The sequence below is a fragment of the Amblyraja radiata genome, chromosome 22, assembly GCF_010909765.2.
Source record: "Amblyraja radiata isolate CabotCenter1 chromosome 22, sAmbRad1.1.pri, whole genome shotgun sequence".
Classification (NCBI taxonomy): domain Eukaryota; kingdom Metazoa; phylum Chordata; class Chondrichthyes; order Rajiformes; family Rajidae; genus Amblyraja; species Amblyraja radiata.
The window spans coordinates 27,025,753-27,045,297 of NC_045977.1; the positions used below are offsets into that span (position 1 = coordinate 27,025,753).

Consider the following 19,545-nt stretch of genomic DNA (forward strand, 5'->3'; position numbering starts at 1 on the left):
GCGGTTCATTCTACAGCAAGACAATGATCCCAAACATACTGCTAAAAGAACGAAAGAGTTTTTCAAAGCTAAAAATGGTCAATTCTTGAGTGGCCAAGTTAATCACCTAATCTGAACCCAATTGAGCATGCCTTTTATATGCTGAAGAGAAAACTGAAGGGGACTAGCCCCCAAAACAAGCATAAGCTAAAGATGGCTGCAATACAGGCCTGGCAGAGCATCACCAGAGAAGGCACCCAGCAACTGGTGATGTCCATGAATCGCAGACTTCAAGCAGTCATTGCATGCAAAGGATATGCAACAAAATACTAAACATGACTACTTTCATTTACATGACATTGCTATGTCCCAAACATTATGGTGCCCTGAAATGGGGGGACTATGTATAAACACTGTTGTGGTGAAACCAAAATGCATAAAAATGGCCTTTATTAAAATCTGACAATGTGCACTTTAACCACATGTGATTATTTTTCTATTACAAATCTCAAATTGTGGACTACAGAGGTAAATAAATAAATGATGGGTCTTTGTCCCGAACATTATGGATGGCACTGTGTTATGGAAAAGGGTAGTGTGGTTCTGGGGACACAAGGAACGGCAAATGCTGGAATAGTGAGCAAATCACAAAGTACTGGAGTAACGCTGGGGTCAGGCAGCCACGGTAGATGAATGGATATGTGACATTTCAGGTCAGGACCCTTCTACAGACTGTAGTGGAGAGATAGGGGATGCTGGAAAATAGGTTAGAGGGGATCTCTAATAGTTTACGACTAACCGTTTTAACTCCCCTTCCCATACTGGCCATTCTGTCCTGGGCCGCCGTTGTGGCCAAAGTGAGGCCACATGCGTACTGAAAGAACACCTCATTCCGGGTATATTACAACCTAAGAGTATGAATATTTGGAATAATTTAATTATTCTATCAACTCTTATTTTCTTTCCTGTGCACCCCACCCAGTCTCCTTCCATCTGTATCCTTCCCTCTGGCTTTACATTTCGTTCATCTCTCTTTATCTCACATCCTTTTGTCTCCTTTGCTGGATGTTGACTCTTGATTCTTATGACTTGTCTCCTATGAAATAAACAAAATCTTCTGTCTTTCTGTTTTGATTTGCCTATTTGCTCATTTACAATAGGAAAAGTGCTGTGTGCCTTGGATTTTCCTCGACCCTATGGGAGATGCATGTATCGAGGGTACTGGTAGTTACAGTCCACACATCTCACTGCACCATATATGAACAGTTCCTTTCACATCGTCTGCTTGGAGGCTAAGTCTTTTTTTCTTGAAAGGTTCCAGATTGTGGAAGATATTTGTGAAACAACGGTGATAATTTCCAAAATTCTATCAGTACATTGGAATTTTTTTTGTTGCAAAGTGGTATCCTCGTCATGGGTGTAACGTGGGTTCAACCTCGGTGCGATAATTTAGAGTAGGGTAGAGTCGGCAATGGGCATTCAAACCAATGCTGAAGGATGCAAAGAAAATAGTGCAACCTATCTTTGTAGCATCAACATATTTGTCTTGGGTACATTAATTTATTGTACACATAAATAGCTGACGTGGCACCACACCTGAAATGGCCTTTTCACCCTGACTGTTTCTGGTGGTTTGACTATCCTCTATCTATGCCCCCTTTGCCATGAGTTTTTGCCTTGAGCACCAAAACTACGTAAATCCTAAAAAGAAAAATCCACAATAAAATTCAAAATAATTTGTAATGTGTGGTGAAAATTTTAAATGAATGATGAGATTCTTGTTGGATGTAAAACCCAGCAGGCTATTGAGTCATCTTTTGATGGATTGTAAATATGATATCAAGCAAATTATGCAGTTAAATCCATAAAACATCTGTCACAAATCCGCACATCTTGAACAGAGTAACTATTACTAGCTGGACATAAAATGCTGAAGAAATTCAGCGGGCCAGGCAGCGTCGAGACCAGAAACATTTCGGTCGAGAACAGAAATGTCACCCATTCCATCTTTCCAGAGATGCTGCCTGTCTCACTGAGTTACTCCAGCATTTTATGTCTATCTATGGTGTAAAACAGCATCTGCAGTGCCTTACTACACAACTATTATTAGCTGCTGCTTTGTTAGCAATTGGAACAGATATTATGTTGCACATACTGACATTTGTGCATTCATATGTGACTAATACATATCCGGTATCACTTAAATTAAAATGCCAAGAAATTGGACTCATTTCCACCTGCTTTTATGCATGAGCTAACCCTTTGTAATTAGCTTTGCCTTAATCAAAAGCACATTACACTGAAAGAAGTGACCTCTGCGTGAATTGAAGTATGATCCACTCTCTTCCCCCCCCCCCCCCTCCTCCCCCACCCCTCCTAATTTCATCTTTAAGCTTGTAAACTCTCGACCATCAGAATACTGTGGAATGGGCTGATGGTGGTGATGATGTGTGACGCCCCTGGGAGATGTGCCCTCATGGTCCTTGGCTTCAGTCCTTTATTTACTCACCTAAATGGAGAGATATATTTGGAAACCCTGTCCCCACCACCCATACGTGGCAAGGTGCTACCCTGCCTCATGTGGTTCAGAGCCAATGACCCCACATTACAACCCTCCCCCCCCGCCTCTCACTCCCACCACTTCCACTGGCAGCGCCTTCCAGGCACCTACCACTTATTGTATTAGAAATAAACTTGCTTCATAAATTTTCTTTTGAACCTGCCCCTTTTCAATTTAAAACTATGCCCTCTAGTATTTGACTGTTCCACGCTCTGACTATCTACCCAATCTATGCCCCTCATAATTTTATATACTTCTCTCAAGTTGCTCTTAAACTTGTGTCATTTGAGAGAAAACAATAACATATTTTTAACCTCTCCTTACAGCTAATGCTCTCTAATGCAAGCTACACCCTGGTTAACCTTTTCTGCATTCTCTCCAAAACCTCCCCGTTCTTCCTGTAATGCTTCAATCAGAACTGCACACCGTACTCCAAATGTGGCCTGAACAAAGATCTACACAGTTGCATCATGACTTCCTGACATTTATACTAATTGCCTCGATTGGTGAAGGCTGGTACACTGTGCATCACCATTACCACCAATTTACCTGTGCTGGCACTTTCAGGGAGCTCTGGACTTGCAAAGTTCCCATAAGAATAAGAAAATATATTTTAGACATTCTGTGGCAAAATTGGAACCATTTTTGAAAATCCATAAGGAGGAATCGGTGAAATGTGCTCCCTGAAACCACTAGCAGTCTGTTTTGCAGTTGTAGAGAGATACAGCACAGAAACAGGCCATTTGGCCAACTGAGTTCATAGCAACTGCTCATTTACACTAATCCTATTTTATACCATTAAACTCTTAATCTCTAGAAGACGACATTGAAAATTAAACAGCATCCGGATGTTCATTACTGCAGCTTTTCTAAGAGTTTCTGCTATCCTGATGTAGAAACGAAAGCCCAAAGAAGAATTGCTAACAAATATGTTAATCATAGAGTCAGCATGGAAACTGGTCCTTCAACCCTCTGAGTCCATGCCAATTTACACTAATCCTGCACTAATCCCATTTAATTCTCTCCATGTACCTGCTGACCCCAGATTCTATCATTTTCCAACACCATAGGGACAATTTACAGTAACCAGTTAATCTACCAACCATATGGAAATCAGATCAAACAGGAAATCTAGTCAGCCTCAGGGAATGTGCACAAGCACCACACAGAAGTCAGTATTCAAACTGAGCTCTATTAACCATAGGATATACAAGATTAAGTGGGACCCATTGGGTCCCACCATCACACGGGAGGGCTGGTCCCCCAACGCAATATTCCACATCTCTACCAATTCCAATGTTGGTGGCCAGTGGGGTGGGGGGGCTTTCTGGAGCGCTAGTATGGGTTGTGGGCTGAAGGGACATTGTGGGCCAATGGATTCTTGGGCTGGCGGCTCAGTCACTCAAGCCTGTTGTGCTGGCAGCTCACTCACTCATGGCTGGTTGGCTGGTGGGCTGGCAGTTGACTCACGGCTATTCCGTGAAATTCCATTTCAAGCAGGGTGCAAGGCCTCCAAATTCAAGTGCAGTTTCTTACCACTTCAAGCAGGGTGCAAGGCTACCAAATTCAAGTGCAGTTGCATACCATTTCAAGCAGGGTGCAAGGCCACTAAAGACAGCAAGTCGTGACCTCTCCCTCCTCCATCTTGCAGAGACTGAGCCACGCGCACACTTCTGGGTTTTATAGTTCCTCCCCCTCTCCTACCAGAAGGGGCGTGGCCTTCATGGCATGATTGACAGGCGAGAGAATCTCAACATTTTTTAAACACTAATAACTCTTTTATTTTTAATCGATGAGAAAAATCCTCTTGCCCTGTGCAGCGGAGGGGGACTCTGAGTAAGATGGTCAAAAATCACAGTCGGCAAGTGGCAGTGTTTTTTCTAAAATGAATATACATCAATATACAACAGGAAATGGTCAAGATCAGACTTTTAGTAATATAGATATAGATAGATTAGAACAGATGGCCAAAAGCTTGGCCAATGCGGTAGGTTTTAAGGAGATGAAGAGGTTTAGAGGGAGGAAGGTAAAATCTTACAATCCAAGCAACAATGGAGTGATGAAGTTCAGGAGGGTGCAAACATGTCACACAATGGGCAGTTGTCTTTAAAGATGGCCTGGTTGCGTGAATTGTATTTTCAAATATCTCGTTCCCCAATGCCTTTGAATTGTAAAGACTGTCCCGTTATAGCTGGACAGTTAAGATAATGTTATTCCACCAGAAGCTCAAATACCTGCAGGGCTGGGAGCTGGTTTCCTCGGGTCGCAGTGGAGCCTGGACCCCACCAAAAGAAGCAAGTAGTAGTGGTGAAATGTGACAGTAGTTGAACACTTGTACTGATCTGTGTGGTCTTTCCTGCAGCCTTTGTGATTTACAACTTCCTTAGCCTGTGCTACGAGTACCTGGGAGGAGAGAGTGCGATTATGTCAGAAATCAGAGGGAAACCCGTTAAGTGAGTTGTTTGCCTTTTATGCATGTCTACCTATTTGTCATACATTTGGCCCTCATGATTCATGTTTAAGTTCCAGCAGAGTGCATTTACCACCAATTTGATATGACCATTAACTGGATTTTTCCAATGCATTTGCAAAAATCCAAAGATCAAAGCAAAATGACATACTGCCCGTGAAATCGACCCAGTTGGCTTGTGGGATGGAAACTATATCTAAAGACAGGAATTGCAGAACAACTGAAGGCAAATGCACTGACATAATGCGCATTTCTTCAAAGGATTATAGATTCAGGCAGTTTGGAAATGGACCTTTTGGTCCACTGATTCCATGCTGACTATCAACCATCCATTGACACTAATCCTGTTGTAATCCCATGTTTTTATTCTCCCCACATTCCGATCAATTCTCCACCTTCCCATCAACTTCCCCAGATCTTACCATCCACATACAAACATATGAGGATGAATTTACAGTGCTCCGTTAACCTTCCAACCCGCATGGCTTTGGGATAAGGAGGGTAATTGGAACATCTGGAGCAGACTGGTGCAATGACAAGGAGAGTATGGAAACTTCAACCAAGGCCAGGATTGAATCTGAGCCTCTGGTGCTGAGATTGCAGTTTCTCTAACGATGCCACCAAATGGAGTGTGACTAAATGTTATTTTGGGGATTAAATTCTGGCCTTGACAATGACATCTGCATACAATATACAAATGCAATAAAATCATTCAACTGGTGAAGGCTTATTACAAGGGGATTCTGCTGCATAACTTCTTAATCGTTTTCCATGTACAGGAACTTGTAACTTAGGAGCAGGAGGAGTCACTTAATTTAATTAACTGTCGTTTAGTTAAAATCAACTAGCTCAACTGATTGTAACTCACCTATGTTGCGTGGCATTCTTCCACCCGATTGCTATCAAGAATCTTAACTACCTATGCCTTAAAAATACCTAATCTCTGCTTCCACCACCTTCAAGAAGGGGTCCAAAGACTCATGACCCTGAGAGAAAAGTTTGCCCCGTCACTATCTTTTCAAACAGAGACTTGCAGTATTTCCATGCTGTGACTTCAATTCCAGGTGTTTGTGTTTACTGTGAAATTTGTGTTACTTGTGCACAAAATACTTTATTATAATCCTAATAAATTCTGGATTGTTGAGCAGAGCAAGTCTAGTCACTGATCTGTAGTGTGAACTGTTTCTTTTTCACAGTTGTCAGATTCTTGAGCATTACAATATTTTTCCATTTTTATTATTGGATATTTGTTGGTGTAGTTTCCATTTATTAACTAATTTCTGTCTCATCTTCAGGACAAGTTGTTTGTACGGAACATGCTGTCTGATGGGTATGACTTACTCCATTGGATTTTTGCGATTTTGCAAACAGGTGAGTCCACAAGATGTCAGTGGGGTCTGGCCCATTGAAAACCCTTGGGCATTGTATTCCTCCCACAGCGGCTGCAACCCACCCAAATAACCTGATTATATGAACAGGTCCAGAGTTGGATTGTGTGTTGAAATTCTGTTGAAATGTACTGTTTCCATTCAGTTGTTTAAGAAAGAACTGCAGATGCTGGAAAAATCGAAGGTAGACAAAAATGCTGGAGAAACTCAGCGGATGAGGCAGCATCTATGGAGCGAAGGAATAGGTGACGTTTCGGGTCGAGACCTTTCTTCTGAAGAAGGGTCTCGACCAGAAACGTCACCTATTCCTTCGCTCCATAGATGCTGCCTCACCCGCTGAGTTTCTCGAACATTTTTGTCTACCTTTTGGTTCCAATCAGGATGAGTCAGGAAGGTATGTGCGTGTGAGAGATGATATATCCGTCTTAGTGTATCTGTGTGTGACCTGGGTAATGAGGATCCACAATTCACTGAAGTGCAAAGTTGTCAACTCTCACTGCTGAGCACGTTCTTGGAGCTGCTGATTACAATGTCTGATGTCTCCCAACCAGGCCACCCTACAGTTCTGTGTGATTAAACCCCTGATGGCTTCCATCACCATTATCCTACAAATCTATGGCAAATATCACGATGGCGACTTTGAGTAAGTTGGCACTATTTGTTTTTTTATTTGAAATCACTTTTGAATTTAAAGTGTGGTGTTTTATCATGAGAAGCTTTAAGACTATACTGTTTTATTGAAACTTTCTTTTCAATGGTCTTCTTTGGTGTGCAAACGAAGAATGGGCTTGGATGTTTTTGTGGCTTTATGAAGTAAAGCAATTTTCCCTTGGGCATCAAGCAGCTTGGTTCTCCATTATACAGGTTTGGCTGAGATGCCGGGAGAAGTTGCCCTCCACTAGGAGAGATTCTTGAGGGACTCTAACTGAGAATCTGTGTTCTCATGGGTGGATTGGGAACAGTGCCACCATGTGAAGCAGACTAAATATTCCTGTTTCATTTATGTGCGCTATAAACTAAGGGGGCAAGCCGCCGAGCTCCCTGTGGTGGCAAGCCACAAAGCCGTGGAAGAGGGAGCCGCTGACGATGCGAGGAGTGGGCCAGTAGGAGGGACTGGGGTATTGCCTTCAGTATTTTCAAGTGCAGAAGGCGTCCCCGGTACACAAAAGGCTGTCGATCAAGGAGAGGGACGTTGGTTCGCGGGCCAGTTTAGGACAACAGAGGAGGCTCTGCAGCAGCCTGGGATCGGGAGCCGCTCCAGTACATTGAACCTGTGGACTGGACTGGACTTCTAGTAAAAGGGGAAACTCAGGAGAAACTCAGCGGGTGCGGCAGCATCTAAAATAGGCAACTTTTCGGGCCGAAACCCGTCTTCGGTCTATTTCCTTCGTTCCATAGATGCTGCCGCACCCGCTGAGTTTCTCCAGCATTTTTGTCTACCTTCGATTTTTCAGCATCTGCAGTTCCTTCTTGAACATTAATTCTTCAGTTTCAGGTAAGCCACATCCACCCAGTGTCTCTCCCTTTATTAACCTCTTCCATCTGCCCTCATTACCAGGACTGATCAACCTCCCCCACCTGTTCCATCTCCTCAGTGCCCACATCCCTTCCTCTCACTTGCTGGTTATCTTCTCTATACTATCAGCCCTGATGCAGTGGCCCAACCTGAAACTTCAACCATGTCCTTATCCCTGACAGTTCTTCCAGCAGTTTGATTTTCTTGCTCCAGATCCAGCATCTGCAGTCTCTTTCAATGCGTCTAGTATTCCAATGGGCCTTCTAGTTTATCATTTCAGTTGCCTTCCCAACTAGTATTAAAATTCTGCGTCAAAAAGTATCTATTCAGGAAGTTCCTATGCACCTTTCAGAGTAGTGTTCTTACAAGCAATGTGGGGAATATCTAAAGGATTGATGTAAGAGGTAGTAGAAAGTATAAAATGAGCTTGGGTACATATATTTTTTGAAAATAAATGTTTATAGCTATATTGAATCCTTTTCCAGGTTAACTGTGACTTCATTTCCACAGTGTGAGAAGTGGATACCTATATATCACCATTATTTACAACATTTCTGTCAGCCTGGCACTTTACGCAATGTTCCTCTTTTACTTCACGACCAGTGAGCTCCTCAGTCCATATGATCCTGTCCTGAAATTCCTGACAGTGAAGTCAGTAATTTTTCTCTCATTTTGGCAGGGTGAGTATCAATAATATGCATAAAGATCTTAACTAAATGCCATTTTTAAAGAGAAAATTAACTTCTGGATGGTATTTTATTTAATGGTATTTTATTTAAAATTAGGAAATGGTAATGAGAATTTTCCTGAGTTCTAAAGGTTGAAGGACTGTGCGTCTTATATTGGAAATTCCGAATATTATTTAGGTCGGGAGAGGGGAAGAGACTGTGGTAACTGAGTTTGGTATTCGTTGGAGGGAAGTCACTTGAATCTGTTATTTGAGACATGACTAAGCACATGAACAAGTGTCAGCTGATCAGTTGTTAACATATGTCAAGGCTTATCATCTATTTACTAATATGGTTGAGTTATTTGAGGTTTTCTGAATGGAGGATGGCCATATTATTTATATATTATATTATGGCCATATTATTTACATTTAGAAATAATTTCACACAACTCCCATGAGAATTTTAGCAAAGGGAAAGCAAAGATCAATTGCTATTATTTGGAAGATAATGTGCATAAAATGAAATTTCTGCACACTGTATAACTTCTCTTGCTGGTGTAATAAGGTTGGCAGGAACAACACAAGTTGAAGTTGCAGGACTTAATGTTTGATGTGCACATTGAAGGCTGCAGTCAAATGTTATCATTTTGAAATAAGTTTAGAATTCAAGAAACATTTTCATTAACATTATCCATTATCATTGTATGCAAGCTGTATCTGCTAAAATGGATGTGTTAATACTTCTCTAGGAATGCTATTGGCAATATTGGAGAGATGTGGGATAATCCCAGAAGTGCAGATTATTGATGGCCATGAAGTTCGGGCGGGGACAGTGGCCGCCGGCTACCAGAATTTCTTCATCTGCATCGAGATGCTCTGTGCTGCCATTGCCCTTCGCTTTGCCTATCCTTCACAAGTGTACGTTGAACGTAACGAGTTGACACAAGGTAGGAAAACACGCTACTCCTACACACTGCTTCAATTGGGTGGCACAAAGTAGACCTTTAGAAATGAAGACAGAAAATACTATGGCCAGATCGGCCACCATTCAGATAATCCTGAGTCATAGTGAAGTATATGGCACCAGGGTCTTTACTTGACAGCCAATGACTGACTGGAGTAATTGGAAGATGAGTATAAATATTACTATTGTCATCGGGGAATTTAAATCCAATTAATTAAATAATCTGGAACACGATACATGTAAAGGATCCCAGGGTACTTCTTTGAACAAGAACGCTAGTTTGCATGTTGTGGCCAATATTTATCCCACAGATGATAATGCAATAAAGTATATAGATTATCAGAGCATCTGCATCGTGTAAATTGTTAACAAATTAGTGAAACAATTACATTAACAGATTAGTAATCCTGAGATTTGGGAAAAGGGGTCTGAAGAAGGGTCTCGACCCGAAACATCATCCATTCCTTCTCTCCAGAGATGCTGCCTGTCCTGCTGAGTTACTCCAGCTTTTTGTGTACATCTGAGATTTGAACTCCAATTCCAGTTGACTAATCAATAGTGTTGAGCACAAAACAACCGCAATGTTACTAAAAACAATTCTGAACACTACTGTTCTTAGGTGGAGGAAATCTGACATCCTTGCCCAATCTGACCTCTGTGTGACTTGAAACCCACTAATTGTGGTCGACCATCAATTTTCTGGTAAATGGGCCTAACGAGTTGCAGATTTGAAAGGGCTGGCACTTGGTTTTGGCCTTGCTGGTGATGACAAGATCCTGGACAATTAATAATTGTAAAAAATAAAGTGCCCGCTGTTCAAAATGCTTCAAAGTTGTAATAATTTAGAGATGTGAAAAGTGGTAAGTAATTGCACGTCTTTGTTTCAAAGGATTTTTTTCGAATTAAATCCTAAATATATTAATGGTGGAACTGAAGATGGTGCCAGTGGGTTAAAATGGTGGAGGCTGGTCTGGGGCACGGGCCTGTTGGGGCACAGGCCTGTTTCTGTATTGTACATTCATGGAATTGTATGTAGATTGGTACAAGTCCCGGGACCACAGTTTGGTTACTTTAGCATTCATGTATTGATAACTAGCAAGTGATAAATGAATACGGGATGTGTGGGGATTGTCCAACTGGTGGAGAAAGGTCATAGGAGAAAACCCAGGGCTCTCATCAACTGGTTTCAAACATTGATTATTTTTCAATCTCTCTTGACTGGCTCTCATCTCTGTTGTCTGCAGGTAATGTTGCCCCCATGCAGAGCATCTCCAGCGGGCTGAAGGAGACCATGAATCCCAACGATATTGTACAAGATGCCATCCACAACTTCTCCCCGGCGTACCAGCAGTACACACAACAGTCCACCAAAGACGAGGTGACGCCCAGGCACAACGGGCATATCTTGTCTCAGGCCGCCAGCAACTTTATGGCCCGCCGAAAGAAAGGCGAGAAGACCATCCTCATCAATTCTGAGGACGAGCTGTAGATTTTGTATTTGTTTTGATTGCTATATATTTTTTAAGTGAGATAACAGGAGAGGTAGTGCCCAAACTCTCTTGTGCCCTGGTTCAGGGATCTAGAATAATGCCTTTTCCCTTCTCAGGGAACTTAACTTTGATCTTCAGTTTACTCAAGACTTCGACTCTAAATGGATTCCTGATTCTGAGAGTAGATTTGAATGTGGAGGCAAATGAAGCAACATTTAGAAGTTCTGCAGTGGACTTGGAGCTTGTATACACTTTCAAACACATACATCTTCAAACACAAACAGGCCCACATGTGTGGAAGGTTCAGCTGCTTCTGCAGATTGTCCACTGATTTCCCAAAAATTGAATCTCCAGATTCTAGGCAATCTTATTGCAGAGACTAAACATCTCACAACAAAAAAATCTGTGTTGTCAAGTTGGAGTTATTGAATGTTTGTCAACTGTTACAACAGTGTCAAATATTACAAATTACTTTCAGATGTGGCATCTCTCCTCTGGCTGAGACAGGAATGCTGTTTACAGTGAAGACACTGTCATCTCAGTGTACCTACAGAATGCACTGACTTGGCTCTCCGCATCCTTTTGATGCCTTCGTTTTACTGCGTGGAAATGGGTACTGAAAGGCAACATATCTATTCTTAGGAACAAATATTATATAACTGGAAGGGCTCAGTTTACTAGGTGGAACAGAGGAAGATGCATCTATCTCTGCAATGAATCAGGAGTCACAGTAATGAAAAGAGGTCCCAGCGTACAATTGGCTGAATTTGGCAATTGTGCGGATTGTTGTGTGTGAACAATGGCCACAGCTGAAGAAACCTGAGGTGACGCGTATCCTTGTGGAGGCCTCCAGCAGGATAGATGTTTCAAATTCAGAAACTTAACGAGCAAACCGTACCCCTTCTCCTGTTGTAAAATGGTTGAATGTGCCAACAGTTACTTTCACTTCAGGATGAGGTGCTGAAATCAGGGATGTGGTTCTGATTTGAAGTTGCCCTTTGAATGAGAAAGCAACATCACAGCTCCAGGTGACCACAAATGTTTCAGGGTCCAGAGAGGACGACTGTGTATAGCGCTTAGGTTAAGGCAGTGAATTAGAAATCATTTTTAGTTATGAGGCAACTGGATTTTAAATTATTTTTTTTTGTCACTTGTCTCTTGCCTTGTTCTGGAACTATTGCTATTGTTGTGTGTCGTACTTCCAGAGTTTACTTCAAGAGCGGAATGTAGTTTGAGATGGCTCGAATACAGTATGTTAGTAGATGATGCATTGATTTTATGTGATTGTTTTTCAGGAGATATATAATTGTAAAAAGTAGCTTTAACATGAACAAAGATTTTACAAATAAAAATTGCTTAATCACTGGTTGTGCAAAGGGGGAGAGGTTTCCAAATTTTTGATGAGATTAGGAATACAAACTCCTACTCCTACGCAGAATTATTCCGACCACGACTTGCTGGTGGTGTCTGTTGCGACACTGTAGGTGGTACTCGTAATTCTCCAACTTTCAGGAATATAATGTGGGTCATCTCTGGTGCAGTACTAAAGGGGCGTAGTCGTCTTTCAATTGAACCATTAAATCAAATTTGGGTCAAGTTAGTTGTAGCAGTTTGGGAATTACTAAATGTATGATGATAGATAACTATGGCAAATGTTTATGTATTTCATAATTCTTAATATTGATAAAAATGAAAAATACCTAGTGAAAAATATAGAAAATGAACGGATCTAAGACATTGTGGGTTGAAGGAGCTGTACCTGTGCTGTACATTTCATGTTCTATGTTTAAAAATCCTGTCAAGGACAGCTCTTTAATAAACAGATGGCATTATTTTGGATATCCAGGGTCCCAGTACAACTCATCCAAAACACTAATCTTTTCTACATTGCTACATACGGGATCTTGCTGTGCACACAGGGAGCCATGTTCACCACCTTGTGACGGTAATTATGAAAATATTTCAATAGTGGAATATTGAGTTGCAGAAAATCTAACTGACTCTTTAGCATATTATCGAAAATTGGGTCATCAATCTCCCTACAAAAGCTTAAGAGAAAGGAACACACAAGTTTTTAAAAGCATCTATTTTATTACACTTATAATCATGACCCACGAGCTGTGAATGTTCAAAGGGCCTTTCCCCCAAAGTGTCTAGTACCAAGACATTTATTGCTCCACGAATGGTTGCTGAGGGAGTGATGGGTCAAATGGTTGGTGTGTCTGTGAATCGCAACAGCTTTGCTCTCCTTGCTCTGGGCCAAGCTGCTGGAAATAGCTGAGGTGCTGGAATCGCAACACCTCGTTGCCCCAGCTGGTCCACCCAGGCTGCAGGTTACGAGCAAACAGTTCTAGGCACTCTGGGTGAGGTCTGGTCAGTCCTTTCAGCACCTCTCCCAGTGGGGGTTTGTGAGAGTGAAGCCGACAGGGCACGCTGACAATAAGCTTGCGGTCTGGCACCGTGACGTTCCCAGTGATGACATCTTCTCCACCTTGCTGTGCTGAACTGCCCATGTAACGGCCCAAGACCAGGATCTCATAGGGCTTCTTGTGAATGGAGTCCAAGGGCACCACAAAGTCCCCATGTCGGGTCACCTTCACCCAGTGCCACTCGGCGACCACGTGTACCGACCAGCTGGGGAACAGCTCCTCCTTGACGAAGTGTAGGTGCTTCTGCCGATTGGTGACCCAGCACACCACCAGGCAGCCGGGGGCAGAGAGGAGCGGCACAGGGAGCTGGCGGATCTGCCAGGGAAAGAGGTGGCTGTAGCCTTTGCTCCTCTTCACAGACTTGTTCTCCCAGGGCGGGTCCAAAGTGATTACGTCGTACTTCTTGTAGCCCAGGAGCAGCTGCACGCGGGAGATGTCTGACAGCAGGAAGGAGCATCGTGGTGGCAGCAGATAATGGTGACCCATCAGTCTCACCAGCCGGGCACGGCCTGTGCTGTTCTCTGTCAGACGGCCCAGGAGCTCCAGAACAGCTTCTGACTCGTCGGTGATCACCTGTACTTGCTGTTGGGCTTCCTCCGATAGATGCTTTGCCATGGAGCAGAGCTCTATTAGCATAGAATCGGCAAGGACCACAGCCATCTCTTGCCCGCTGCCACCCTCCCTCCCAGTCTCTTGGGCTTCCATATGCTCCACCAGCTTTCTGGCGCCATCCTGAATTGCCAGGCTGACCTTTTTGTGGTACTCCAGAGCCTCCACCTCTCCCTGGTTCAGTTCCCGCTCCTTCCTCTTGCGCTTCCTACCTTTCAGACCTCTGTCACTAGCCGTAGACCCTTGGCTCGGAGTCCCTGGTTCAGCAATGTGGGGTTTCTCCACATCAAAATATTCTGCCCTGAAAACGTACCTGTGGCAACGTGCGTCAGGCGGAGAGTGATGGCAGCATCTATACCACTGGTTGATGTAAGACTGATGATCCACGAGCCATCCCACTGGGTCACTTCTAACCACAGACATCCCCCGATATTCAGCACGAGGGTGCTGAGCTAGGCTAACACCCCCCCCCCCCCCACCGGCTTATCCCTTCTTCAAATAAATTGCCCTCCCCACTCTTCTCCGTCCACCTGTTTGACTCGCTCCCTTCCCAGGAACATCATCTTCCCCCTCATTCTGTGAGCTTGTTCCTTCCACTCAAAGTGCACACAGCTGTTGTTAGCATAGCGATAGCGGCAACGCAAATCTACTGGAATCCAACGTGGAAAGGGAAAAAACCTGTGGATGTAAACCAAAATAAAACTTTAACTTTATGACTTGAGCATTTATGACGAAGAATGAATTTAATTGTAATTTAAAATATAACATTCAAATTCAACATGTAGAAATCACAGCAGTGTTTATACATGGCCCCCCCCCCCATTTCAGAGCACCATAATATTTGGGACACAGGGCTTCACAGGCGTTTGTAATTGCTCAGGTGTGTTTAATTGCCTCTTTGATGCAGGTATAAGAGAGCTCTTCGCACCCAGTCTTTCCATCACCTTTGTAAACTTTTATTGCTGTTTACCAACTTGAGGACCAAATTTGTGCCAATGAAAGTCAAAGAAGCCGTTATGAGACTGAGAAACAAGAATAAAACTGTTAGAGACATCAGCCAAACCTTAGGCTTACCAAAATCAACTGTTTGGAACATCATTAAGAAGAAATTACTAATCACAAAGGGACTGGCAGACCAAGGAAGACGTCCACAGCTGATGACAGAAGAATTCTCTCTATAATAAAGAAGAAAACTCCAAACACCTGTCCGACAGATCAGAAACACTCTTCAGGTGTGGATTTGTCAATGACCACTGTCCGCAGAAGACTAGATGAAGAGAAATACAGAGGCTTGATGCAAACCACTGGTTAGCCGCAAAAATAGGATGGCCAGGTTACAATTTGCGAAGAAGTACTTAAAAGAGCCACCACAGTTCTGTAAAAAGGTCTTGTGGACAGATGAGACGAACATTAACTTACATCCAAGTGATGGCACGAGCAAAGTATGGAGGAGAGAAGGAACTGACCAAGATCCAAAGCAGACCACATCATCTGTGAAACACAGTGGTGGGGGTGTTGTGGCCTGGGCATGTATGGCTGTTGAAGGTACTGGCTCACTTATCTTCATTGATGATACAACTGCTGATGGTAGTAGCATAATGAATTCTGAAGTGTATAGACACATCCTATCTGCTCAAGTTCAAACAAAAGCCTCAAAACTCATTGGCTGACGGTTCATTCTACAGCAAGACAATGATCCCAAACACACTGCTAAAGCAACAAAGGAGTTTGTCAAAGCTAAAAAATGGTCAATGCTTGAGTGGCCAAGTCAATCACCCGGTCTGAACTCAATTGAGCATGCCTTTTATATGCTGAAGAGAAAACTGAAGGGGGCTTAGCCCCCAAAACATGCATAAGCTAAAGATGGCTGCAATACAGGCTTGGCAGAGCATCACCAGAGAAGACACTCAGCAAGACTACTTTCATTTACATGACATTGCTGTGTCCCAAACATTATGGTGCCCTGAAATTGGCAGACAATGTATAAACACTGCTGTAATTTCTACATGGTGAAACCAAAATGTATAAAAATGGTCTTTATTAAAATCCGACAATGTGCACTTTAACCACGTGATATTTTCTATTACCTCCTTGCGGAATGTTTTTGTTCTTTTATAATAATAATAATAATAAATTTTATTTATGGGCGCCTTTCAAGAGTCTCAAGGACACCTTACAAAAATTGAGCATGTAGAGGAAAAACATGTAAGGGGAATGAAATAAATAGTAGAGACATGACTAGTACACAAAGAAAAGACAGAATTCAATACAAAACACAGTATGAGGCATTTAATGCACAGATGAAAAGGGACGGGGACGTGGGGCTAAGGATAGGCAGAGGTGAAGAGATGGGTCTTGAGGCGGGACTGGAAGATGGTGAGGGACACGGAATTGCGGATCAGTTGGGGGAGGGAGTTCCAGAGCCTGGGAGCTGCCCTGGAGAAGGCTCTGTCCCCAAAACTGCGGAGGTTGGACTTGTGGATGGAGAGGAGACCGGCTGATGTGGATCTGAGGGACCGTGAGGGTTGGTAGGGGGAGAGGACGTCAGTGAGATATGGGGGGGCCAGATGGTGGAGGGCTTTGTAGGTGAGGACCAGGATTTTGTAGGTGATCCGGTGGGAGATGGGAAGCCAGTGAAGTTTTTTGAGGACTGGAGTGATGTGATGCCAGGATTTGGTGTGGGTGATGAGTCGGGCGGCTGCGTTCTGGACCAGTTGGAGTCGGTTGATGTAGGTGGAGCTGATGCCAAGGAGAAGTGAGTTGCAATAGTCCAGTCGGGAGGAGATGAAGGCATGGATGAGTCTTTCAGCAGCAGGCGGTGTGAGAGAGGGTCTGAGTTTGGCGATGTTGCGGAGATGAAAGAAGGAGGTTTTAATGACATGGCGGATGTGAGGCTCAAGGGAGAGGGTGGAATCAAAGATCACGCCAAGGTTGCGGGCCTGGGGAGATGGGGAGACAGTGGTGCCGTCGATGGTGAGAGTGGGGTTATTGATTTTGCCGAGTGTGGCTTTGGAGCCTATGAGGAGGAATTCTGTCTTATCGCTGTTTAGTTTGAGGAAATTATGTTGCATCCAGGTTTTTATAGCTGACAAACAGGAGTTGATATGGGAGAGGGGGGGGGGGGTTGTGGGGGGATTTGGTGCCAAGGTAAATCTGGGTGTCATCAGCGTAACAGTGGAAGTCCAGATTGAAGTGGCGGAGTATCTGACCAAGGGGGAGGATGTAGAGCTTTTATAGAGCTTTTAGAAGCTGTTTGCGCTTCAACTCTTCATCAAGCACAGATCATCAGAGCTGGGCTCCATCACAGACCCTACCTCTCATCCCTGTGCATTTCAGCAGGTGAAGGGCCCTAACATCAGAGGTGGCAGTATTCAGAAGGAATATTGAACTGTACCATATGCCTGTAAATAAATAAATCCCCACCACCACCACCACCATTTGCAGGAAGGACAGAGAAGTTCCTGGCATCTTACTCAATATTTATTTTACATATTACTGATCTGAACATGTCCACATTTATAGTGGGCTCTGCAAATTGGCAACCATGCCTTTAACATGGCAGTTTAGAAAGTACTTCACTGGTTGTAAACTAGGTTGAGTTATTGTAGAGTTGTGCAAAAATGCAAGTTCTTTATACACTTCTGAATCATCAAGGTTGTAATTTAAAAAAAAGATAATTGCGTCAAGGGTGGTTAATCCTTTGACGATCTCCCTCTCAAGAATATTAAAGAGTAAGGATGAAATGAAAAGTTTGAGGTGAAAAGTGGGAATAGGTGAAGAATACAGTGAAGCAGCCTTGAGAACCCCATGGCTTATCCTGATAAGATTATTTTAATGACACCCTTGGAATAGGAGGGCACTGTTTGGTCTGAAGAGGCCAATATGAAGCGTTGATTGTTTCTCCTACCAAAGATGTCCTGACCTGCTGAGTATTTGCAGCATATTCTGCTTTTGTTTCAGATGCAGAGATGATGTTTTAATACGAGGGTCAGCCAATCGTCACACCAATGTGAAGCAATTTCCAAAGAATCTTTGTATTTATTTATCCAAGAAGGGAATCAGTTGCTGAATTTATTCACGACTGATCAATACCTTTTTAGATGTTAATGAAATCATGGGGTTGGTGTGGGAAGAGGGAGCAACTGTGACATATTTGCCATGATCATATTGAATGATTGGGCAGATAGGAAGGGTTCAGTAATCTCCTTCAGCTTCTATTTTTAGTAAATATGTTATGTTATTTATGGGAAAATCTGACCTAATTGGTGAATTTAAAATAATAGCATAAATGTTCCTCCCTCCTGATCAGTTTTGATATCGCCATTGGACTTGGTGGAGGAAAGATGGCAATGATGGAGATGCATTGTAACATCAAAAGTTATTTTGTGCAGTCTATTTTTGGGACCATACAAAGCATTAAATTATTTAATGTCAAATATCACTGCATTTGTCAGTTCTGCCATGAGGTAGTTCATTTGTAAATTCTGGAATTGTGTCAGTCTCTTTATATATATATATATAAAGAGACTGACACAATTCCAGAATTTACAAATGAACTACCTCATGGCAGAACTGACAAATGCAGTGATATATATTATATATATATATATAATAAAGAACCTACCTAGGGTTTTTCTTCACCAATGAAAGATCTACAATTCCAAATGTACCTTGACTGAGTAGAAATAAATGTGATTTTTTTAAATAAGACATGCTTTCTGTTAATTTAACATCCATTGCAACATTTCATAAACATAAGTTTAAAATAAATTGAATATAATTGCGAATATATTTGAAAAAGATACTCCCTTGCAAAGTGAGAAACAAGGCAATCAATTTATGCTCGCAAACTTCTGGCAAGTATCAACAGGTCACTTTAGTGATGATATACAGGTCAACTCAGAATATTGGAGAATTCCCTTTTCTTTGAAATAGTATTCTTCAAGTGGTCGAACGATTTAACAGAACAAACCACATTGGACAGTGCAATGGTCCGTCAACAGGACGGATTTGCCACTCAAATCTCAGGGTAAGGATTTGAACCCTCAGCGCCCTCGCAATTCGGCGATGGTGTTAACACCCAGCCCAGTGATCCAAAAATAAGACAATCATGAACGCTTTACGATTCTGCAACAAAACTAGTGGGTGGTGTTTAGCCGCAGGTCTGTCGTCATAATTTGATAACATCAACGCTTGTAGCTCTGAATCAGCCTCAGTCCAAATAACCAGAGAGATAATGAGTTAATGTTTATATGAAGGAGGAAACAATGGCCTCCCCCCGATGAATTTAAACTTCAATTCCTTCCTCTTGTTTGGAAAGTGGTTTTGAAAAAAAGGTCACTCACTTCACTGCGGTAGATCAGGGCTCCTGTATTCTGTTCCCTGCTGAGGAACAAATCCGCCACAAAGCTCAACCACTCAAATGAACAAACTTTGACCCCCACCTGGGACGAGCGGTTCCTCCCCCGGT

General features: G+C 42.8%; 2 protein-coding genes across 3 annotated transcripts in view; one reads left to right on the forward strand and one right to left on the reverse strand.

The window, feature by feature from the left end:
- Nucleotides 1–12,876, forward strand: part of tmem184a (transmembrane protein 184A) — a 55,446-nt gene extending 42,570 nt beyond the window's left edge. Inside the window, exons 4-9 of the mRNA XM_033040819.1 lie at nucleotides 4,902–4,992; nucleotides 6,305–6,380; nucleotides 6,949–7,040; nucleotides 8,424–8,593; nucleotides 9,333–9,530; nucleotides 10,792–12,876. Of these exons, the coding sequence (XP_032896710.1) occupies nucleotides 4,902–4,992; nucleotides 6,305–6,380; nucleotides 6,949–7,040; nucleotides 8,424–8,593; nucleotides 9,333–9,530; nucleotides 10,792–11,036 (872 nt within the window). The 3' untranslated portion in view covers nucleotides 11,037–12,876. The remainder of the gene's footprint in view (nucleotides 1–4,901; nucleotides 4,993–6,304; nucleotides 6,381–6,948; nucleotides 7,041–8,423; nucleotides 8,594–9,332; nucleotides 9,531–10,791) is intronic.
- Nucleotides 12,877–13,108: 232 nt separating this feature from the next.
- Nucleotides 13,109–19,533, reverse strand: mettl4 (methyltransferase like 4). Of its 2 annotated transcripts, none has more exons than XM_033040817.1 (2): nucleotides 19,421–19,533; nucleotides 13,109–14,753 (listed from the first exon to the last, which is right to left on the reverse strand). In XM_033040817.1, the coding sequence occupies exon 2, from the start codon at nucleotides 14,496–14,498 to the stop codon at nucleotides 13,206–13,208; it is 1,293 nt and encodes a 430-aa protein (XP_032896708.1). In that variant the 5' UTR covers nucleotides 14,499–14,753; nucleotides 19,421–19,533; the 3' UTR covers nucleotides 13,109–13,205. The 2 variants fall into 2 exon arrangements, with proteins under 2 accessions (XP_032896708.1, XP_032896709.1); XM_033040818.1 differs by lacking the exon at nucleotides 19,421–19,533 and adding an exon at nucleotides 18,700–18,760.
- Nucleotides 19,534–19,545: the final 12 nt, after the last annotated feature.

Coding starts and splice junctions, on each gene's coding strand:
- mettl4 (XM_033040817.1), bottom strand. CDS start 14,498: ATGTCTGTGGTTAGAAGTGACCCAGTGGGATGGCTCGTGGATCATCAG.